A 19,568-nucleotide genomic window follows, 5' to 3' on the forward strand; every position below is an offset into this window, starting at 1 on the left:
AGCCGCGATTTCCGTGTAAAAAGCGCCGAAAAGCACCAAAAGTTTTTTCGTAACCCGAAAAACTTCGTAACCGGAACAATATCCCTATGGATTTTTCGTATCCCGAAAATTTCGTAACCTGGGTATTTCGTACCCGAGGTACCACTGTATCAGTGTTGCCAACAAGCCCAAACATATTCCCCAGAATGTTTTACCAAAATCCCCAGAATTGCCCAATATTTATTATATTATTCAGTCAAAATCCACAGAAAGAAATTAATTAAATTCCTCAGATTCCGGGGAATCTGTGGCAATTCCCTGGGTGCTCAACAATGGCTACTTTTCATCTTGAAGAGAAGTGACCAGTGGGGTCCCACAGGGCTCTGTCCTGGGCCCAGTGCTATTCAACATCTTATCAATGACTGGATGACAGAATCGGAGCATACTTATCAAGTTTGCAGATGACACGAAACTAGGAGAAGTAGCTAATACCCCAGAGAACAGGATCAAAATTCAAAATAACCTGAATATTAGAAAGCTGGGCCAAAGCTAACAAAATGGATTTCAGCATGAAAAAAAATGTAAGGTACTGCCTTAGGGTGGAAAAATGAAATGCACAGATATAGGATGGGTGAAACCTGGCTGAATGAAACGACATGGAAAGGGATCTAGGAGTCCAAGTAGACCAACAAATTGAACATGATTCAACAGTGCAGCTAAAAGGCCAATGCAATTAGGCTGCAAATCAAGAAGTATAGTGTCTAGATCAAGGGAAGTTATAGTGCCACTCTATTCTGCTTTGGTCAGGCCTCACCTGGAATATTGTGTCAGTACTGGGCACACACTTCAAAAAGGATGTTGAGAAACTGGAGCACATCGAAAGAGGGCAACTAAAATGGTAAAAGATTTGGAACCATGTCCTATGAGGAATGACTTAGGGAGCGGGGATGTTTAGCCTGGAGAAGAGAAGGTTAAGATGTGATAAGAGACCTATTTAAATACTTAAAGGGATACCATATGAGGAGAGAGCAAGCTGTTTTTCTGCTGCTCCAGAGACTAGACCCGAACAATGGATGCAAGTCGGGAAAAGAGATTCCACCCTCAACATGGGAGGAACTTCCTGACAGTAAGGCTGTCCACAGTGGAACACACTCCCTCAGAGTGTAATGGAGTCCCTTCCTTGGGAGGTCTTTAAGCAGAGGCTAGATGTCCATCTATTGGGGATGCTTTGATTGGATTTCCTGCATGGAAGAATGGGGTTGGACGGATGGCCCTTGCGGTCTCTTCCAACTCTATTATTTCTATGATTCTATGATTGGCAACACTGCATATATGTCACATTTAATATACTGTAATTTCTTCTTGTGATGTTTTATACATTTGTGTGTATCAGTTGTGTTTGCAATATTTAGTATATAATTGGCTCAATAGAACTTAGAAAGAGGTACATTCACACACCAATTTCCAGGTATTATTTTGCCCCCAAACCACCCCAAATGCCTAAAACTGGCTGCAAGCACAGTGGTTAGTACATGGTTAACCTTCCATACCCCCAGAGCCCCAGAGCTAGGGTTGCCATAATGGAGGACCTCCAACCGGACAAATGTAGACAAGGTTTTAAAATGTAGGACTTTTTTTTAAAAAAATTTCCTGGCTAGGAAATTTAAAAAAAAAAGTCCTACATTTTAAAACCCTGTCCTCCTCCTCCTCCTCCGGCTTCGGAGGACGCCTAGGCCGTGCTCCCAGGCCGGGAAGGGCGCGGGGAACTTGGCATGGCCGGCGATCGCAGCGTGGCCAGGCTTCCTCCCCCTCTCCGGCCTGAAGGGAGCCTAGGCCGGCTCCCAGGCGGGAAGGGCGGGGGAAGCTTGGGGCATCAGCTGCGAATCGCCGCGGTGCCAGGCTTCCTCCCCCTCCTCCCGGCCTGAGAGGGAGGCTAGGCCGGCTCCCAGGCCGGGAAAGAGGCGGAGGCTGTTCCTAATCGCGGCGATCGCCGCGGTGGGAAGCGGCCTCCTCCTCCTCCCGGCCTGAGGAGAAGCCTCGGCCGGCTCCCAGGCCGGGAAGGAGGCGGGGGCCGCCCCTCATCGTGGCGATGGCCGCAGTGGGAAGCGGCCTCCTCCTCCTCCCTGGCCTCGCGGAGGCCTTGGAGGCCCCCGCGGCCGGAGCTCCGATCGCGGAGGCACCTCAAAGGCCTCGCTGGGGCCCGGGAGGGAGCATCTCCGCGGCTGGAGTTCCAACCGCGGAGAGCCTTCCCAGGCCTGAGCAAGGCCTTGGAGCCGCCGCGGGGGCCGCGGGGGCCGCGGTGGGCGGGGCCATCCCGGTTTGGGCGCCAAACCGGACCGGGACCGGGACGGCACCGCCCAAACCGGGACTGTCCCGCCGGGGGGCGGGATATGGCAACCCTACCCAGAGCCCCCTCAAATCCCTGGAAAAAAAGCATAAAGAAGGCAGGCAGGCAGAAAATCAGACCCCAAAGTTCTGGTATGCCAATACACAACAGTGTGATCCATGAAAGGGGCACAGAAAGGGATAAGAGCCCCTGCCTCCTCTGCAGTTGCCCACCCATGGGTTATGGGAACAAGGCAGGACCAAAAGAAATTCTTACCAGTTTACCTATTTTCCCATCAAGCATACAAAGCAAAGCTTAAGTCTACGCATATCTACTTGGGCATAAACTCCAGTACAACAGTTTCCAGTCACCGGAAAGCACAGCTCCATTCTACTTGGTAATAAGCCCTTGTCTGCTTAGGAGTGACCCCAAGTGCAATTGTTTCCAGCACTGGAATGCACAGCTCAATTTGAAGCATGTCTACTCAGGGGTAAGATCCAGTGCAACAGCTTTCAGGTACTGCAAAGCACAGATCAAGTAAGCATGCTTACTCAGGAGTAAGCCTTAGTGCAACAGCTTCCAGGCATTCCAAAGCACAGCCCAATCTGAGGCATATACCTCAGTGTAAAGCCTTTCTTGACTGCAAACCAGAGCTTGTTCCCCAAACAGTTAAATACTCTTATTTTAATCCCTCATCAATTAGCAGAGATAACACAGTGCTTCAGAATGTTAGTTTTCTGGACTAGAACTCCTAAATTCACCCAGTGACCTGTCTGACTGGGATATCTGGGGAGCTGTTGTCCAAAACGCTAATCTCCCAAAACTCTGAGAAAACATAAGGAGCCTGCAGGCAATACTGGGACTCTCTGGATTTCTAGAGTTCTTACACCCATAGCAGCGAAGGGTAGATGTCAGCCTTCTCGGTCAGCATTTGGACAGAATATTGTCTGCATGTTTCTCTTTTTGTGTCTAATAAGGAAAGAGATATGACATTTGTTTGTCTTTTTAAAGCTGAAACCTAGGGAAAAGGCCTGAAATATTCCTGAGAGGGCCAAGTTTCCCACAGTCCCTTCTGTGGCTTTGGACGTTGCCCATTTTTTCTGGGGACATGACATGCAGCCAGTTTAAGTTCATACAAAACATTGTCCAACATCACAAGCACTGGAACAGTTCAGGCTTGACAATCTCATAGCAAAGGAAAGGTTGGAAAAAGAGTTGGTTTCTTTCTGCTTACCCATCCCACACTCATGGGCTCTTGCAGCAAATGACTGCTACACAGGCATGTATGAGAAGAGGTTTACAAGTTTTATTTGTTTGTTAGCCAGGGAAAGCTATTTTCCTTTTGTGAATTTATTTGCATTGTTGTGATAGTTTAATTATTCACTGCTCTGACTATTATGTTGCATGGTTTAAAGATGACTGCATAACAGGATGTTTCTAAATTCTAAAAAACGAGAGAGAGAGAGGGAGAGGGAGAGAGAAAGTAACCATTCTAAAATAACATCTGCAGGGGGAGTGGAGAAAGGGGGGGATATGCAACTAGCTTCTTGGGAATTATAAACCTCTGCACCATTTAACTACTTCCCTACTGAGTTTATGACCAAAGACACAGAGAACAGTTACACAAGAATTAAGACTAAAGAATATTTTGCATTTCACAACGCTCTGGAATGGCTATGTAAAGGAACCACGTGGGAATTAGGTTGCATTGGCTGCAGGATTCTTGTATCATAACCTCCAAAAGTAACTTTTCCATGTAGTAGATGTTGGTAGGTAGACAGTAGTAAAGAGCTGTTGTAGGATGAAACTGTGGCTGAATCTGCACTGTGGAAATCATGCAGTTTGACACTGCTTCAACTGCCATGGCTCAAAGCTAGGGAATTCTGGGATTTGCGGTAGATGTGGCACCATTGCTCTCTGACAGAGAAGGCTAAATATCTCTGAAAATTACAAATTCCAGAATTCCATAGCATGGAGTCATGGCAGTTAAAGTGGTGTCAAACTGCATTAATTCTGCAGTGGAGATGCAGCCTGCATGTACTATGTATAACCTCCCTCTCCCCCTCAGGAGATGCAAAGGAGAGATACATAGTGAAGCACTCTCACTAATAGGGATGGAAAGAATATTTGAAAATATTTGAGTAATAGATTTTTAAAATGGTGAAGAGGAGAATCCTGTCCAGATGAGAATCTCTGTAGTTCAGTACTTATTCCAGGCCAAAAGCCCAAACAAAAAAAACCCTACGTAACATTTCTGCACAGAAAATCATGTTTCCAGAAAGAAAATGTAATTTTTGTGCAAATAAACTCAAGTTTTTTCTTCACTGAACAAATCCCAAAGTGTGAATAGTCTTGTGCATGCAATCAAGCACAATTAAGTGTCAAAGTCTCAGTTCCAAAAACTTCAGACAGCTGGTAAAAAAAATAATAATCAATAGTTACTGTTCAAAGCTTGTAAAAGTTTCTTTGTGAGCTACAGTTCCCATAATCTCCTTGGTAGTGTAGTTGCTAGCCAAACTGGCTGGGAAAATCAGGGAGTTGTTAGTGGTAAGAGGTATCTCTGTAGCTGCTACAAAGATTTTAATTATTAATACCACCCTTTAGTAACACATTTATCTATTGTTTCTTTTCTTCTATATGTTTGTTTTTGATAGTTGCATTTTATAATTTTACTGTAAATCATCTCAAGAGCTCAATAAGTTCAGGAGTGACTCAAAAAGGCATTAAATAAATACAGGCCCAGTGATATCGCACAAACTAAGAAAGCTGCAAATGATGACGACGACAACAACAACAACAACAACAACAACAATAATAGGATTTATTTATATGCCGCCCAATCACTGGGAATCCAGGTAGCTTACAACAGAGGGGATAATAGACGTTGGGGCTAGACAGCAAGCACAGATCTCCACTGTCACCTGGTTTTGTAAGTCTATGGTGATAATGTCCTAACATGTACTTCCTGCAATTCTCTCTTGAACTCCAGAAGCACAAGGAGTGCAAAACCAGGACCCGGTTCACATACTTCCAACCCCTGTAACTTGTGTGCCACCCAGTGCTAAATCCATATGCTAATTTTCACCTCTCCAACCTAGGGTTGCCATATCCCGCCTGGGGGCGGGACTTTCCCGGTTTGGGGTGAGGCCACACGGTCCTGCCCCGGTTTGGCCTCGCCCCCGGGACTCCCCCCCCCCCCAGTGAGGCCCTTGAGGCAGCTCCACCCCTCCCCATGGCTGTGTGTCACCCTCCCCACCTCCCTGCCTGGGATAGCCTAAAGAGCAGGTCTTCAGGACACCTGCCACTCAGAGCTATTGCCAGCCCACTTGGTATATATGTCTTGCAAGAGGCATTACTTTCCAGGTTACAGTGAGAAAAAAAAAGGCCATAAATCGTTCAAGTTTCACTGGTAGTCTAAATGCCTCATCTTTTAAATGTAGACTACGTCAGTATTCTTGTAATTCTTTATCACAGGATTGTTTTTGAGGCCCTAAACACCTTTACTTGTAATATGCAAATTTCTCCCAAAGCTGACCAATGGGAAAGAAGCAATGAGCCCTCCACTTGGGTTGGTTTTCAATGGCTTGGTGAAGGAAGACATTTTGCCTTGCTTGTAAATAGGAAGGGCTTTGGGGTAGCAAAAGGCTGCAGAAATAGCTTGACCCCCCCCCCTTAAACATCAATGGCTCACTGCTACAGGATTATGGGAATTGCAGTTTCTTGTGGCACCAGAGCTCTCTTGACAAAAGGAGGCTGAATGGTCCACAGAGCTACAGTTCCCAGGATCTCATAGCCTTAAGGAGGAGGAAGGGTGCCTTGAAGGGCAGAATTGGGGCAGAGGAGGAGGAGGAGGAGGAAAGCTGAGTCAGTGGTCATTGTTTTTTTGGGGTTTTTAAATTATTTTTAAAAATATAAAATACTTATTTTACTTTATTAATTTTTATTATTGCTTTTTATTTTTTATTTTATTAATTTTTATTATTGCTTGTTTTATTTTATTTTATTAATTTTATTATTGCTTGTTTTTGTTTTATTTTATTATTTTTTATTATTAAATATATGCAAGTGCATTTTCTGTGTATTTATGGCGCTTTGAATGCTAACAAGTCTGTCTTTCCTGGACAATTATAGTGATGATGATGGTGGTGGTGGTGATATTGATATCAACAAGCCTCTGGGCACGCCAATGTAACTTGCTGTGATTTTACAAACTCATGCGCAGTGAAGAAAAACCACAGTCCCTTGACCAAGTACACACTTCTGAGAAGTACAGTTGAACCGAGGGCAAGTACATTTCGCCATCTGTCTAGGAATAATGCCAAAAGTCGTCCATTTTGATCATGTCTAAAAAACATGCATTTATATTAACATTTTAAAAAACCCCTCAATTTTTTGCACGCCCTCCATTTTAAAAATGTGTCTACATTGAAATGTTGCCCTACATTTGTCCTACATTTGTCCCGGTTTGGAGGTCCTGACTTATGACAACCCTACTCCCACCCCAACCCTTGCATGATGGCACCTCCATCACCCATCCATGAAATGACATAACTTCTGCCTTAGTTATCTTCTGACAGCGCTCCAGATGTTGTTGTATTGTAATGAGGAATGCTAGGAGCTGTATTCCATCAATTTCTAGAGGCTTCTTGCCTTAAAATCAGCTGTAAAACACCGCAGCACATTGAAAAAGAAAAAGAAAGAGAGGCTGTCCCTCTCAATCTGCTCACTGGCACAGGAAACAAAACTGCCATTTAGAAAGCTCAAAGCAACAACATGTCCAGGCTGGCTTGTAACTGTTGCAACTGGGGGAAAGTATTTCAGAAAATAAGTGTTTGCTCATGCCAATCATCAATTATCACCAAAGGTCAAATTCTCTTCAAGGCTATTCCAGTGTACCTGTTCTTTGCCAGGGGATATGTATGTCAGAACACAGTCACTGAATCGCTTCTCCCAGTGGTCACAGATTCAGTGCTACTGAAGTTGGCAAAATCAGGTAGCAAACAGTTGGAGTCAGTGAGTTTCGCAAAATGGCCCTAGGATCCTTCTTGCTCTGTGATTCTAAGAAATAAGGCACGGGAATGATGCAACATCCAACTGAATGGGATGGGGAGTGGGAAAATAAAATGGTCAACTGTTAACACAGTTGGGCTTCTGCTTACCAGTGCAACACCATGGGAAATCCACTGCTCTTGTTTGCCAATGCCTTAACTAAAATGCTAATTTCTTGGTTATAAATTCATTCCAGGTCAGAAACAAACTAAAATCAATGTTTATTTGTTTTTTGTTTTTTAAAAAACACATCCATTCAGCCACAGTTTTCTGCAGCAACTGATTTTCATTATTATTATTATTAAACAGAGCTCTTGTGATGGACACTAAAATGTGTGGTTTCCAGAGATCTCTGCATGTACAGGCTTAGAAGTCAAGAAAGAACCACTGAAATAACATCCTTTTGGCCTTGTGCCTTAGGTAAGTAGGGCAAGCAAACCTCTTTATCTGGAGAAAGTAGCATTCAAAACCATAAGATTTTAATGGAATGTAAGCAGACTTCTGAAGATTGTTCATATCAGTTTTGTATACATGGCCTGGTATTGTAGGAATGTTAAAAGCTCTAACTTTTCTTTTTTAAAAAACAACTTTCAGACTCTCATAAAGTTGGAGAAGACAAAAGTTGGCATATCTCAACTAAATTGGAACAATTCAATCAATTATTCAATAGTGCATCAATACATAGGTAAATTTCATTGATTCTATGGGTTTACTTAAATCAAAGTCAGCAACAAAATTTAGGCACAGGCGCGTTACAGAGCGCCCAAAAACGGCGCTCTGCCGGCACCGCTGGTTGCTATGTCTGGGAACTGCAGTGGACAAACCGTGTGATTCCCAGACGCAAGAAAAAGAAGTTGCAAAAAGCAGCTTCTTTTTGGGGCCCGGAAGTGGCACTGCAAGTCACTAGTCACACACTTGTGGCATTGCTTCCGCTGCGCGATGTGCGGATGCTAGGCGTCCGCGACGTCAAGATGGCGGCGCCCGTGTAGAACGGGCGCCATCATTTTGTATGCACTGAGCACATACTAGGGTTAGGGTCGTCCAGAAAGGATGCCCCTTTCTAACCCTAGTACGCACTTAGTGAGTACTTTTGGCCCGTGTGGAATGGGCCATAGGCTCTACAGAGAGTGGCCCAAAAGGCCAACCTGTGGGCGAAGTCGGGGCACAGCATCCTAACAACGCATGCCCTGACTCTGCCCCCAGGGTGCCATGATGCTGTGCACTGCTCCAGTTGGTGTGCAGCATCATGGCACACCTCTGGTGCTGTGTCCAGATGAAGGGGCACCATACAGCCATGCCGCCTTGGCTATGGTGCACTTTGGAGGGGACAAAGAGGAGCCAATTTTGTGCCCTCCAAAGGCTGGATCAGGGCTGCAGCAGACCTGAACTGGCTAGGAAAGGGGCGGTGTCCTACTGCTCCTTAGGGGCGGTCTGTAGAGCCCCATTGTCAATGTGCTTGCACGCAGTTTGCAAACCGAAATAGATTTTAAAGGGACCTCAAATACATTGTCTTCTCCCTGAACCAATCTCATTTATGTGATTTATATTACTTTTCTCACAAAACTAAGGCTCAAGCCTGCACACAACAGGATTTTAAACAACTAGATACAAATAAAAAACCTAAATAAAAATATTAAAACAGAATTAACCAAATTAAGTACTAGAGACCATTTAAAAGCAGATCAGTAAAAACAACCATGCATCCATAAAAACTCTTGAGTATTATTTTTGCTTATTTACAGGGTGATAAAGAATGAAAACATGAAAACTTCACATAAAACCAAGAAACGAGGGGGGAGGGGCAAGCAAACTATCAAATTTAAGTGCAGCATGAAGATAAAAAGAAACAGAATTTTAAATGCTATTAAAAGCCTGACTGCATAGGAGTCATTGTTACTGACTGAAGCAGAAGTAGGCAAAGTGTGGCCCTTCAAATGTTGCTTGGCTGCCAATTCCAGCAGCTTTAGCCAGCATAGCCAATAGTATGAAATGCTAGAAATTGAACTCCAACAACATCTGAAGGCCTGCATGTCTCACCGACCTGGTGTAAAGCAAATGAAGAAAGTGGCCAATCTAACTTCCCTCAGGTGCAAGTTTCAACATCAAGATGCTACACTCCAAAAAGACTCCAAAGTAACAATGCCACCTTCAAAGAAGCTCTGCCTTGAACACCCACCAACTTTGCTTCTCTTGGTGGTGGAATATCAAACCAGAACTTGGAAAAGTTACTTTAGTGGACTTTGTTGTTGTTAACTGTCCTTGAGTTGACTCTGACTCATGGCAACCGTGTGAACAAAACACTTACAAGACTCCTGTCCTCTACTGCTTTGCTTAGGTCCTGTAAATTCAGACCTGTGACCTCCATGATTAAGTCTATCTGTCTGGCATATGGTCTTCCTCTCTTTCTACTACCCTCTACTTTTCCTAGCAATATTGTGTTTTCTAATGAGTCATGCCTTCTCATGATGTGGCCAAAGTACTACAGCCTGAATTTGATCAACTTGGGTTCCAGGGAGAGTTCAGGCTTGATCTGTTCTAGGACCCATTGGTTTTTCTTTTTGGTTGCCCACAATATCCTCAGCACTCTTCTGCAGCACCACATCTCAAAAGAGTTAAAGCTCTTCCTCTCTGCTTTCTTCACTGTCCATCTCGTGTATGCATACATGGTGATGGGAATAAAATAGCTTAGAAGAGTCTTACTTTAGTGTCATATTGAAGTAGGTTTAGTTGATTTTTTTAATCAACTGGCAACCAAACATGGGACAACATTTTTTCAGAGACTCAAGACAGTTTCAGAAGCCTAAATACTCTAAAGGCACCAGATCTCATCTGATCATGAAAGCTAAGCAGAGTCAGTATTTGAATGGGAGACTGCCAACAAATACTAGGTGCTGGCGACTGTATTTCAGAGGAAGGAACTGGCAAAACCACTTCTGAGTATTTCTTGCCTATAAAATTCATGGGGTCACAAGCTGACAGGCAACTTGAACGTACATATGCACACACAATACAGTTTCAACAGAGCATTAGATGTGTAGACAGTGGTTGCCATTTTATTTTTCTGGGACATATGTCTCTGCTTGATGAAGAAGGCTATGGAATTCAAAAGGAGACACACTCCTACCCACAACTTCACTTGTTCCAAGGGAACTTTTTGTTATGTGTGCTTTGTCACCTCTGAGGCAACTTTAATCCATCGTTCTGCTCCAATCATTTTCAAGGCATCCTACTATAAAAGATAAAAACAACTAAACTGTACTTCTCTTCAAAAGAAAGCAGGAGATAGCAAATGGCAGGTATTATGCCTGTCAACTAAATCCCTGCCTTCACAAATGCAAACAAACTGGAGGTCAAGAACCTCTGCAGCAATGAACTTGTGTGTGCAAGTCAGTTATCACCAAGGGCATTTTCTCTGTCTACAAATAAAGAATGAGCGTTTGTTTCTACAACTTACTGCCTGTTCCTACACTAGAGGCGTACATTTGCAGTTAACTTTAACAAATGCTGAGAACAGCTGAAGAAACTTTACAAAATACCACACACACACACACCCTGAACAAAAAAAAATATCCCATTTTTTAAAAAAGGTAAGGCAGGGGAGTAATTATGATGATTTTCAGTTTCTCTCGTGAGATGACACAGATCTATCCCTGTGGTATATTTCTCTGTTCTGTGCGACAGACAAAGTTATGATTTCCGTAGCATTTTGTCACAGGATCTAGTAAAATAAGCATGAGAACATTGTCAAACTTTACTTACCACACAATCTCCAAGTCAAATAAGAGCACTATGTAGGTAGAGAGTTTATCTAGGCAACCTTGTCACTCAATTTCAATCAATCCTTGAAATCAGAATTGCACAATCTTTAATCTCTGTGAGTTTGAAGAGAAGCTTCTTTGCATTCATTAACCTTTTATTTTCTTGACTCTCACACTAAGAACTTACATTTGGAAACTGAACGCTCTCTATCTCTTAGGGACTTTTGTACGTGTCACCAGACCTGCGGCCATATATACATGTGTCTGGTTAACCCCAAGGAGAACCTGAACAGGGCTGTTTATAACATGGTCTCTCTGAGGCATGTCATTTATAGGGTCGCCATGAATTGAAGCTGAACTGATAACATAAGAAAAATAAAGGGCCCCCAAAACTGGCTCAGTTCTGAGTAAACTTGTTAATGATAATACTGAAAAGCTAAGACCACCCATGTTCTTACTTGGAAATAAATGTCATCCATTGGCATGGGACTTGGCTTGGGGTGACCACATGCAGAACAAGACGGAACCTGTCATGTAAACTATGCTTGCAAGAGTTCCTTTTTCTACACAAATATTGAAGATACAGGACTCATGCCCTCTTTGCATCTGGCCACCCCATTTTTGTTGTGTGCCTTCAAGTTGTTTCCAACTTCTTGAGACCCTAAGGCAAACTATCATGGGGTTTTCTTAGCAAGATTTGTTCAGCCAGTGAGAAAGCCCTGTCTCGTGTTTCCACTGACTGTACTTGTGAAGGTAAGGGGACTTAAAGAAGGGCCTCTCCTGCAGATCTCAGAGTCTAGGCAGGTTCATAGTGGGAGACAGTCTGGACCTAAGCCACATAGGGCTTTATATAAACCAGTGATTATGAATTGTGCCAAGAAACAGACTGGCAGGCAGTGCAGTTGTTGTATCAAAGTAACTTTTTCATACTCTGATTCTAGCTAATACTCTTTCATTTTCCATCTTTTTAAAAAAAAAACACTTGTGCAGTTATGGGAAGTGCAGATACAAACTTATGAAAACAGCCTGAACTTAGTGCAGCTGGAGACAGAGTGCTCCTGATATTAGGAGTATGTGGAGGGGGGGGGGGCGGTAACCAAACAGTTTGCTTTGTGGCTTTATCTAAACACCTTCCCAGAAAGTCCTGACCTGACCTGCTGTTTGCTGTTCAGAACAGATGAGGTGGCAAAGTTCTAGTAGTTGAAAAAATGGGGGAGTGACTCCCTTATAACCTACAAAATGTCACATGTGGCAGGGTGGGGAAAAGAGGTAGAGGCATGTCTGAAGGATCTGAACCTTTTTTAAAAAAAACCCAAATAAATTCTCTTTCCTTATTTTTACAAAGCCCCTAATCCTGTTTTTCTAGATCCACTTGCAAAATGCTGCTGGAGGCTACTGAGCCAGTCAGAAATTACAGTGAAGGTGTATGCTTAGCTGCTTGCCCTGTTCAGATGTTGTTTTGTGTTTTCAAGTTGACTCTGACTTATGGTGACATAGGGTTTTCCTTTAGGATTTGATCAGAGGGGGACTGCCACTGCCTTCTTCTGAGTCTGCAATAGTGTGACTTGTCTTGGTTACCCAGTGGGTTTCCATGTCTGAGTGAGGATTCGAATCCTGGTTGCCCTGAGTCAAAGGGCGGCTGGAGAAGATGGGCAGGAAAAAGCAGCTCCATCACGTGTTATCTGACAGTGGGTTGAAATCCAGTTGTCTGTGTCACCTGCACAGAAGGCGGCCCAAACACCCACAGGTTGTCCACACTGTACAGCCTCAACCCACACTGTGCAATTTGTTTTGCCACCTGCCCACCATGTACACACACTATCACACAAACGCACCACCAGCTACCTCCTCAACATGTGAAGTCAATCTGCATGGCATGGTTATTTTTTGGAAGCCTCACCATGCATGTGCACCATTGCACAAACACACTCCCCGAGACCTCCAACTACCTCCTTCTTCCTGTCCAGATGCCATTTCTTTGAACACCCACCCATATGATCAGCTACACAGTCACATGTTCAATGCACTGCCTGAACAGTGCATTGGTGCATCAGTGTGCCCAGTGGCAAACCACAAGCATGGGGGCCTTCCATACATGCCCCCTTCACCCCCCCCCCTGCCCTCCCCTGGACTATCTGGTTTGTGTATGTTGTAATTACATCCCTGCCTTATTGGAAAGCAGGTTTTTGCTCTGTTGCAGTCTCATACCCACATCAGTCCGTTTATATACCAGTGTGAAGATGTGCATTTTCCACCTTGAGTCAGAGTATCCCAGCTTCTTTTTGCTCCAGTTTTTAGCACATTTCACTTCCCAACCGCTTTTGCCTCATGCGTCATCTAAACACCTTACCTTCAAAGCAGTTGGAAGCTGCTTTATTTTGCCAGTGCAGACTACCCTATAGTCCAAAGATTCAAACCACTAAACAATGCTGGCTGAACCTCTTCAGATAGACTCCAGACCTCCACAGGCTCACAATCTCACACATAGCAATTATACTCATGACAAAACACTGCTCATTAAATTTCAAGACACTTATTTTTTGGGGGGGAGGGGGGACTGTACTGTGTGTGTCTTGTTCTTGCAAATTCCACATCTTGGCAAAGTTATCTTTACTATTTGCAGAATCCCTAAGCCAGAATAGCTCCTGGCCATGCTGACTTGCAAATTCTGGGACATATAGTCCCCAAAATGTACTATTGCTAGATTCTATAAATTTCTACCTTGCATTGTCATATTTATAGAACTAAACTAAATTTGTTACAAACACATACCACGTTCCCCCATGTTTTTGTTATTTAACCTTCTTTAAAATATGTTTAATAGCTGGGAGCAGAGTTTTAGAAGGGTGGAGACATTTGACTTGTTCCTTCTTTTGGCACAAAGTAATTGGAAGCCACTCTGGTGCAGTGGTTTGAGTGCTGCACTACGACTTTAGAGACCAGGGTTCAAATCCCCAACCAACTATGAAAACTGACAGGGTGGCCTTGAGCAAGTCACACTTTCCAGCCTCAGAGGATGCCAATGGCAAACCCCCTCTGAAGAACCTTGCCAAGAAAACCCAGGGATAGGTTTGTCTTAGGGTTGCCATAAGTCAATATTCCTTGCATATGAAAACACTATGAAACTGATGGGGTCACCATAAGTTAACAGGCAATTTGAAGGCACATACATATCCCCACAAAGAAATACATTAAGACTTGCACCCTGAAATGAGCCCAGAAGCAGGGCTGACCAAAGGCATTTTGCTTCCAGAGGACAAATTAACATCTCCTCCCTCCTACTTACACAACTGGACACATGTACAGTTCTATTATCTAACAGAGGGGAAGCATTCAAGGGCTCAGAAAAAATAGGATGCTTCCACTGCTGTCCCTCCGGCACTTGCCATCTGAGGCAACTTCTTCCCACTTCCTTCTCGTAGGGCTGGCCCTGACTAGAAACTGTGTTGAATGTTTTTGTGTAGTTTGGACATGCACAGCATACTGGTCTTCAACCGTATGGAACAGCAACCACATCCTGGGATCAGGGTCTAACATTACTATCATTATATGAATCATCATCATCATCATCATCATCATCATCATCACCACCACTCACCTTCGCTCCAGCAGAAGTCAGGCCAGTTAACTACCCTACCAGAATATAAGCCCAAGCTGTGCAGACCTAAGTCTAAAAGCTGGAAACTCAGAAAGCACAAGTAAAGTTACAGGGTTGACCCCAAACATCTTGCTGCCTGAAGCAGAATAGCAAATTGCACCCTCTCCCCTACCTGGCAGGGGGGAAAAATCCTCTGTCATAATAAATTAAATACTGTAATTTGCTGCACTTCCATGACATCCAAACTGTGCTACCTGAAGCAACTGAAAGAAGAGCTAGAAGTCCTACACCAGCATTATTGCAACCCATTCCCAAATCCCAAATAGCTCTGACTCGCACAGCAAAATCCACTCTGGCTGCAACTGCAATGCACATTTCCTCCTCAACAAGACCCACTTCATTTATGTTTTTTACTTGTGAATAAACATGCATAACAGCCACTTGCACCTCTCCTGAAGTTACACTTCTTCATGCTGTATAGCAAGAGCAGAGTTTCCACAATGGACACCATAAAACCCATATACAGTGGTCTGAAAAACCACAGCAAACAAGTGGCAAGAAACGTATGAGGAGCCATAATCTTGAGAGCTACACATATGTTTCAGTCAGAGATCATGTATTCCCATACTACCTATCAACCCAAAGGCTTCCAAGTCCATCCAGGACACCTGGGCCAAAGGCCTAGATCCAGTTGTTAAGCCCCACTAGAGGAGACCCACTGAATTAACAGCTGAAGAAACACTTCAGTTGAGAAGGATTTAAAGGCACACAACAACAACTTCTAGCTTTCAGTTAGTCTCAAAGGTGCTGCAAGATCCCTTTGCATACTGATTTTCCAGACTGACACAGCTCTGTCTTTAGATTTCTACAAAAAAAAAGAGCATGTGCAGAGAGCCTCTGACTCCTGCACTGAACCAAAAGCCAGTGTGGCACAGTGGTTCGAGCATTGGACTGTGACTCTGCAGGCCAGGGTTTGAATCCCAGCTCAGCCATGGAAACTGGCTGGGTGGCCTCTCACCCTCAGAGGATGGCAATGGCAAACCACCTCTCAATAAATTTGCCAAGAAAAGCCCATGGCAGGGTCACCAGAAGTCGGAAACGACTTGAAGGTACACAACAACAACAACAACAACTATTTGATTATCTGTACTGCCAATTTGGTTTTCTTTTTCATTATGTCTGTGGGTGTGTTTTTTAACTGTATTTTAATATTGTATTTTAGTATTTTATATTATTGAATAGTATATAAATGTTTTATTCCGCAACTGTAAAGTGCCAGGTATATGGATGGTGCTATATAAATAAACAATAATAAGGGTAATACTTAGGAAGAACTTCCTGACAGTAAGAGCTGTTCAACAGTGGAACACACTCCCTTGGAGAGTGGTAAAGTCTCCTTCTTTTGAGGTTTTTAAACAGAGGGCTGGATGGCCATCTGTTGAGAGTACTTTGTGTGTTTCAGCATGGCAGGGACTGGTTGGCCCTTGGCGTCTCTTCTGACTCCATGATTCCATGAGTCTGTTATTCTTCTGCATCAATATCAGCCAACCTCAAGTATGAAAATCAGTTGTCAGTCCAGTCCTAAGCATTTTTATTTGGATGTGCAATGCAAGCAAACTACAGGAAAGAGATTCCACCTTAAGATTAGGAAGAACGTCCTGACAGTAAGAGCTGTTTGAGAGTAGAATACACTGCCTTGGAGTGTGGTGGAGTCTCCTTTCTTGGAGATTTTTACACAGAGGCTGGATGGCCTCCTGTCGCAGGGAGTGCTTTGATTCTGGTATTCCTGCATGGCAGGGGGTTGGACTGGGTGGCCCTTGAGATTACTTCCAACTTTGATTCTATGGTGAGAGCTGTTCGAAAGTGGTTTTGCTGGCTTGGAGTGTGGTGGAGTCTCCTTCTTTGGAGGTTTTCCAACAAGCGGATGGATGGCCATCTCTTGAGAGTACTTTGAGTATTCCTGCATGGTATGTCTGCATGACTGGGTGGCCCCTGGGTATCTTCCAACTCTAGATGCTATGATCCTGATAATTTTAAGATTAGAGACCAGGAGGAGCTCTGCCACCTCCCTTTTTATCTCCAAAGACACACCCACAGAAAAACCAAAGCTTTTCTCAGGAGTTGGGACTTGTGTTACGCTCTTCCCTACAAACACACATAGTCTACACAAGCTCTTGCTGCCAACTTCTTTCTTTCAGTTAATCTCAAAGGTGCTACAAGATCTCTCTACAGACTAACATGTCTATACCTTGGAAAATAAAAACACACAGCCTATGAAACCTCATGCTACTAATTTCTTCCTTTGAGTCAGTCTCAAAAGTGCTACAAGATCTCTCTGCATGCCAAATACATCTGAGGAAGCAGACTTAAGTTTTCCAGAGGTCATGGTGGCAACGTCTTCCTTTCAATCAGCCTGAAAGGTGCTACAAGATCTCTCTACAGATTGATTTTACACTCTGACACAGTCATATCTTTGCATACAAACACACAGTATATGAAACCTCATGTGCCAACTTCTTTTTTTCAGTCAGCCTCAATCCCTTTGCAGACTGATTTTACATACTGGCATACCTTTGAACAGAAACACACACAGCCACTGCCAACTTCTTTCTTTCAGTCTCAAAAAGTGCTACAAGATCCCTTTGCAGACTGATTTTCCAGACTGACACTGCTGTACCTTTGGATACAGGAACACAGCCTATGAAACCTCATGCCGGCAACTTCTGTCTTTCAGTTAGTTTCAAAGGTGCTACAAGCTCTCTCTACCTAGCAAATGTATCTCAGGAAGGAGTCCTAAGTCTAGTAAAGTTCATGCTGCCAACTTAAGTCTCAAAAGGTGCTACACTGAGATCCCTTTGCAGACTGATTTTCCAGACTGACATGACTATATACCTTTGAAGGCAAACACACACAGCCTAGGAAAGCTCATGCTGCCAACTTCTGTCTTTCAGTGAAATCTCAAAGGTGCCACAAGATCTCTCTACACACCAGATGTATCTCAGGAACGAGACCTAAGTCAAGTCAAGCGCATGCTGCCAACTTAAGTCTCAAAAGGTGCTCCACTTTGCAGACTTGGTTTTCCAGACTGGCATAGCTGTACTTTGGATACCTGGAACCTCATGCTGTCAACTTCTTTCTTTCAGTGAAGCCTCAAAAGAGGTGCCCCTACCAGATCCCTTGCTTGCTTGCTTGCTTTCCAGACTTGGAGGCTTACCTTCCAGGAGGACCTCCTTGCCGGCCCTCTTGAGGGCCTGGACCGCCTGGTCGTGGGTGGCGTCGCGGAGGTCGGCGCCGTTGACGGCCAGGATGGCATCGCCCACGTAGAGGGCCTGGGTCTGGTCGGCAGCCAGCCCCTTGAAGATCTTGCTGATCAGGATAGGCATCTTGTTCTCCTTGCCCCCCTTGATGCTGATGCCCAGCCCGCCGGCCTCCTGCTTCTGCACCTGAACGCAGCGCTTCTGGTTGCAGAGGGCGCCCTCGGGGACCTGCTCGGGGAGGTCGGTGAAGGCCGTGCGGACCCCGCTCTCCTCGGGGCTGCCGGGGAGGGGCTCGCTGGCCCCGGAGGGCCCTCCTCGGCTGCCCAGGGCGCCCCCGTTGCTCCTCCCCAGGCCATTGGGCGCCCCTTCCTCGCAGCTCAGCAGCAGCCTCTCCTCGCCCAGGCTCACCAGCACCCGGTGCCACCGCTCCCGCACTAGAACTTCCAAGGGGCCGCTCCACGGATGGCCGCTCCGGGCCCCGCCGACGCCGGACATGGCCATCTCTGGAGCATCGCCCGACAGAGGAGGAGGAGGGCGAGGAGGAGGGCCCTTCCCGACCCTCGGGACCAGGGCAGCAGCCCCAGAAGCCGCCCCGACAGCAGCCCAGTCCCCGAAAGACTTCTTCTGCGCCTTCTCTGCCTCACGCGACTTTGGAGGAGGAAGAGGAGGAGGCCAAGCCCCGAGGAAGGAGGGGAGGGAGGAGGCCGGCCGAGGGGAGGAGCGGGGCCCTGGAGCCCAGAAAGGAGGAAGGAGGGACTCCGCGGCAAAGGCGCCCAGCAGACAGAGTTTGCCCAGAGACTTCTTTGGGCGCGCGCCTCTCAGGGGCCCAAGAAGGGGGTCGCCTCCCTCCGGAGGGAAAGGGGGCCCTGGAGGACAAGAGAGAGCCAGAGAGAGAGAGCTCCTGGGGCTCCTTGGAGACTGACGAAGCCAAGAAGTTGGCGGCATGAGCTTTCCTAGACCTAACTCCGCTTGCTCAGAGCCATTTGGTAGAGTTGGATTGGAAGAGAGTCCAAGGGCCATCCAGTCCAACCCCATTCTGCCATGCAGGAACTCTCAGTCAAAGCATCCCCAACAGATGGCCATCCAGCCTCTCTTTAAAGACCTCCAAGGAAGGAGACTCCACTATATTCCGAGGGAGGTTGTTCCACTGTCGAACAGCCCTTACTGTCAGGAGGTCCCTCCTAATGTTGAGGTGGAATCTCTTTTCCTGGAGCTTGCATCCATTGTTCCGGGTCCTGTTCTCTGGAGCAGCAGAAAACAAGCTTGTTCCCTCCTCAATATGACATCCCTCCAAGTATTTAAACAGGGCTATCATATCACCTCTTAACGATCTCTTCTCCAGACTAAACATCCCCAGCTCCCTAAGTCGTCCCTCATAGGGCTTCATGGTTTCCAGACCCTTCACCATTTTAGTCACCTTCCTTTGGGCATGCTCCAGTTTCTCCACATTCTATTTCAATTGTGGTGCCCAGAACTGGACACAATATTCCAGGTGGGGCCTGACCAAAGCAGAATAGAGTGGCACTATTACTTCCATTGATCTAGACACTATATTTCTATTGATACAGCCTAAAATTGCATTTGGACTTTTTGGCTTTTTA

General features: G+C 45.1%; 3 protein-coding genes across 4 annotated transcripts in view; 1 reads left to right on the forward strand and 2 right to left on the reverse strand.

Moving 5' to 3' along the window:
• SNTB1 (syntrophin beta 1) overlaps positions 1–19,017 on the reverse strand; it is a 142,203-nt gene extending 123,186 nt beyond the window's left edge. Inside the window, exon 1 of the mRNA XM_042461764.1 lies at positions 17,925–19,017. Within this exon, the coding sequence (XP_042317698.1) occupies positions 17,925–19,002 (1,078 nt within the window). The 5' untranslated portion in view covers positions 19,003–19,017. The remainder of the gene's footprint in view (positions 1–17,924) is intronic.
• DEPTOR (DEP domain containing MTOR interacting protein) overlaps positions 1–19,568 on the forward strand; it is a 741,617-nt gene that overhangs the window by 512,463 nt on the left and 209,586 nt on the right. The window lies entirely within an intron of this gene.
• Positions 1–19,568, reverse strand: part of MRPL13 (mitochondrial ribosomal protein L13) — a 434,401-nt gene that overhangs the window by 206,947 nt on the left and 207,886 nt on the right. The window lies entirely within an intron of this gene.

This window comes from Sceloporus undulatus, chromosome 4 (genome assembly GCF_019175285.1).
Source record: "Sceloporus undulatus isolate JIND9_A2432 ecotype Alabama chromosome 4, SceUnd_v1.1, whole genome shotgun sequence".
NCBI classification, from domain to species: domain Eukaryota; kingdom Metazoa; phylum Chordata; class Lepidosauria; order Squamata; family Phrynosomatidae; genus Sceloporus; species Sceloporus undulatus.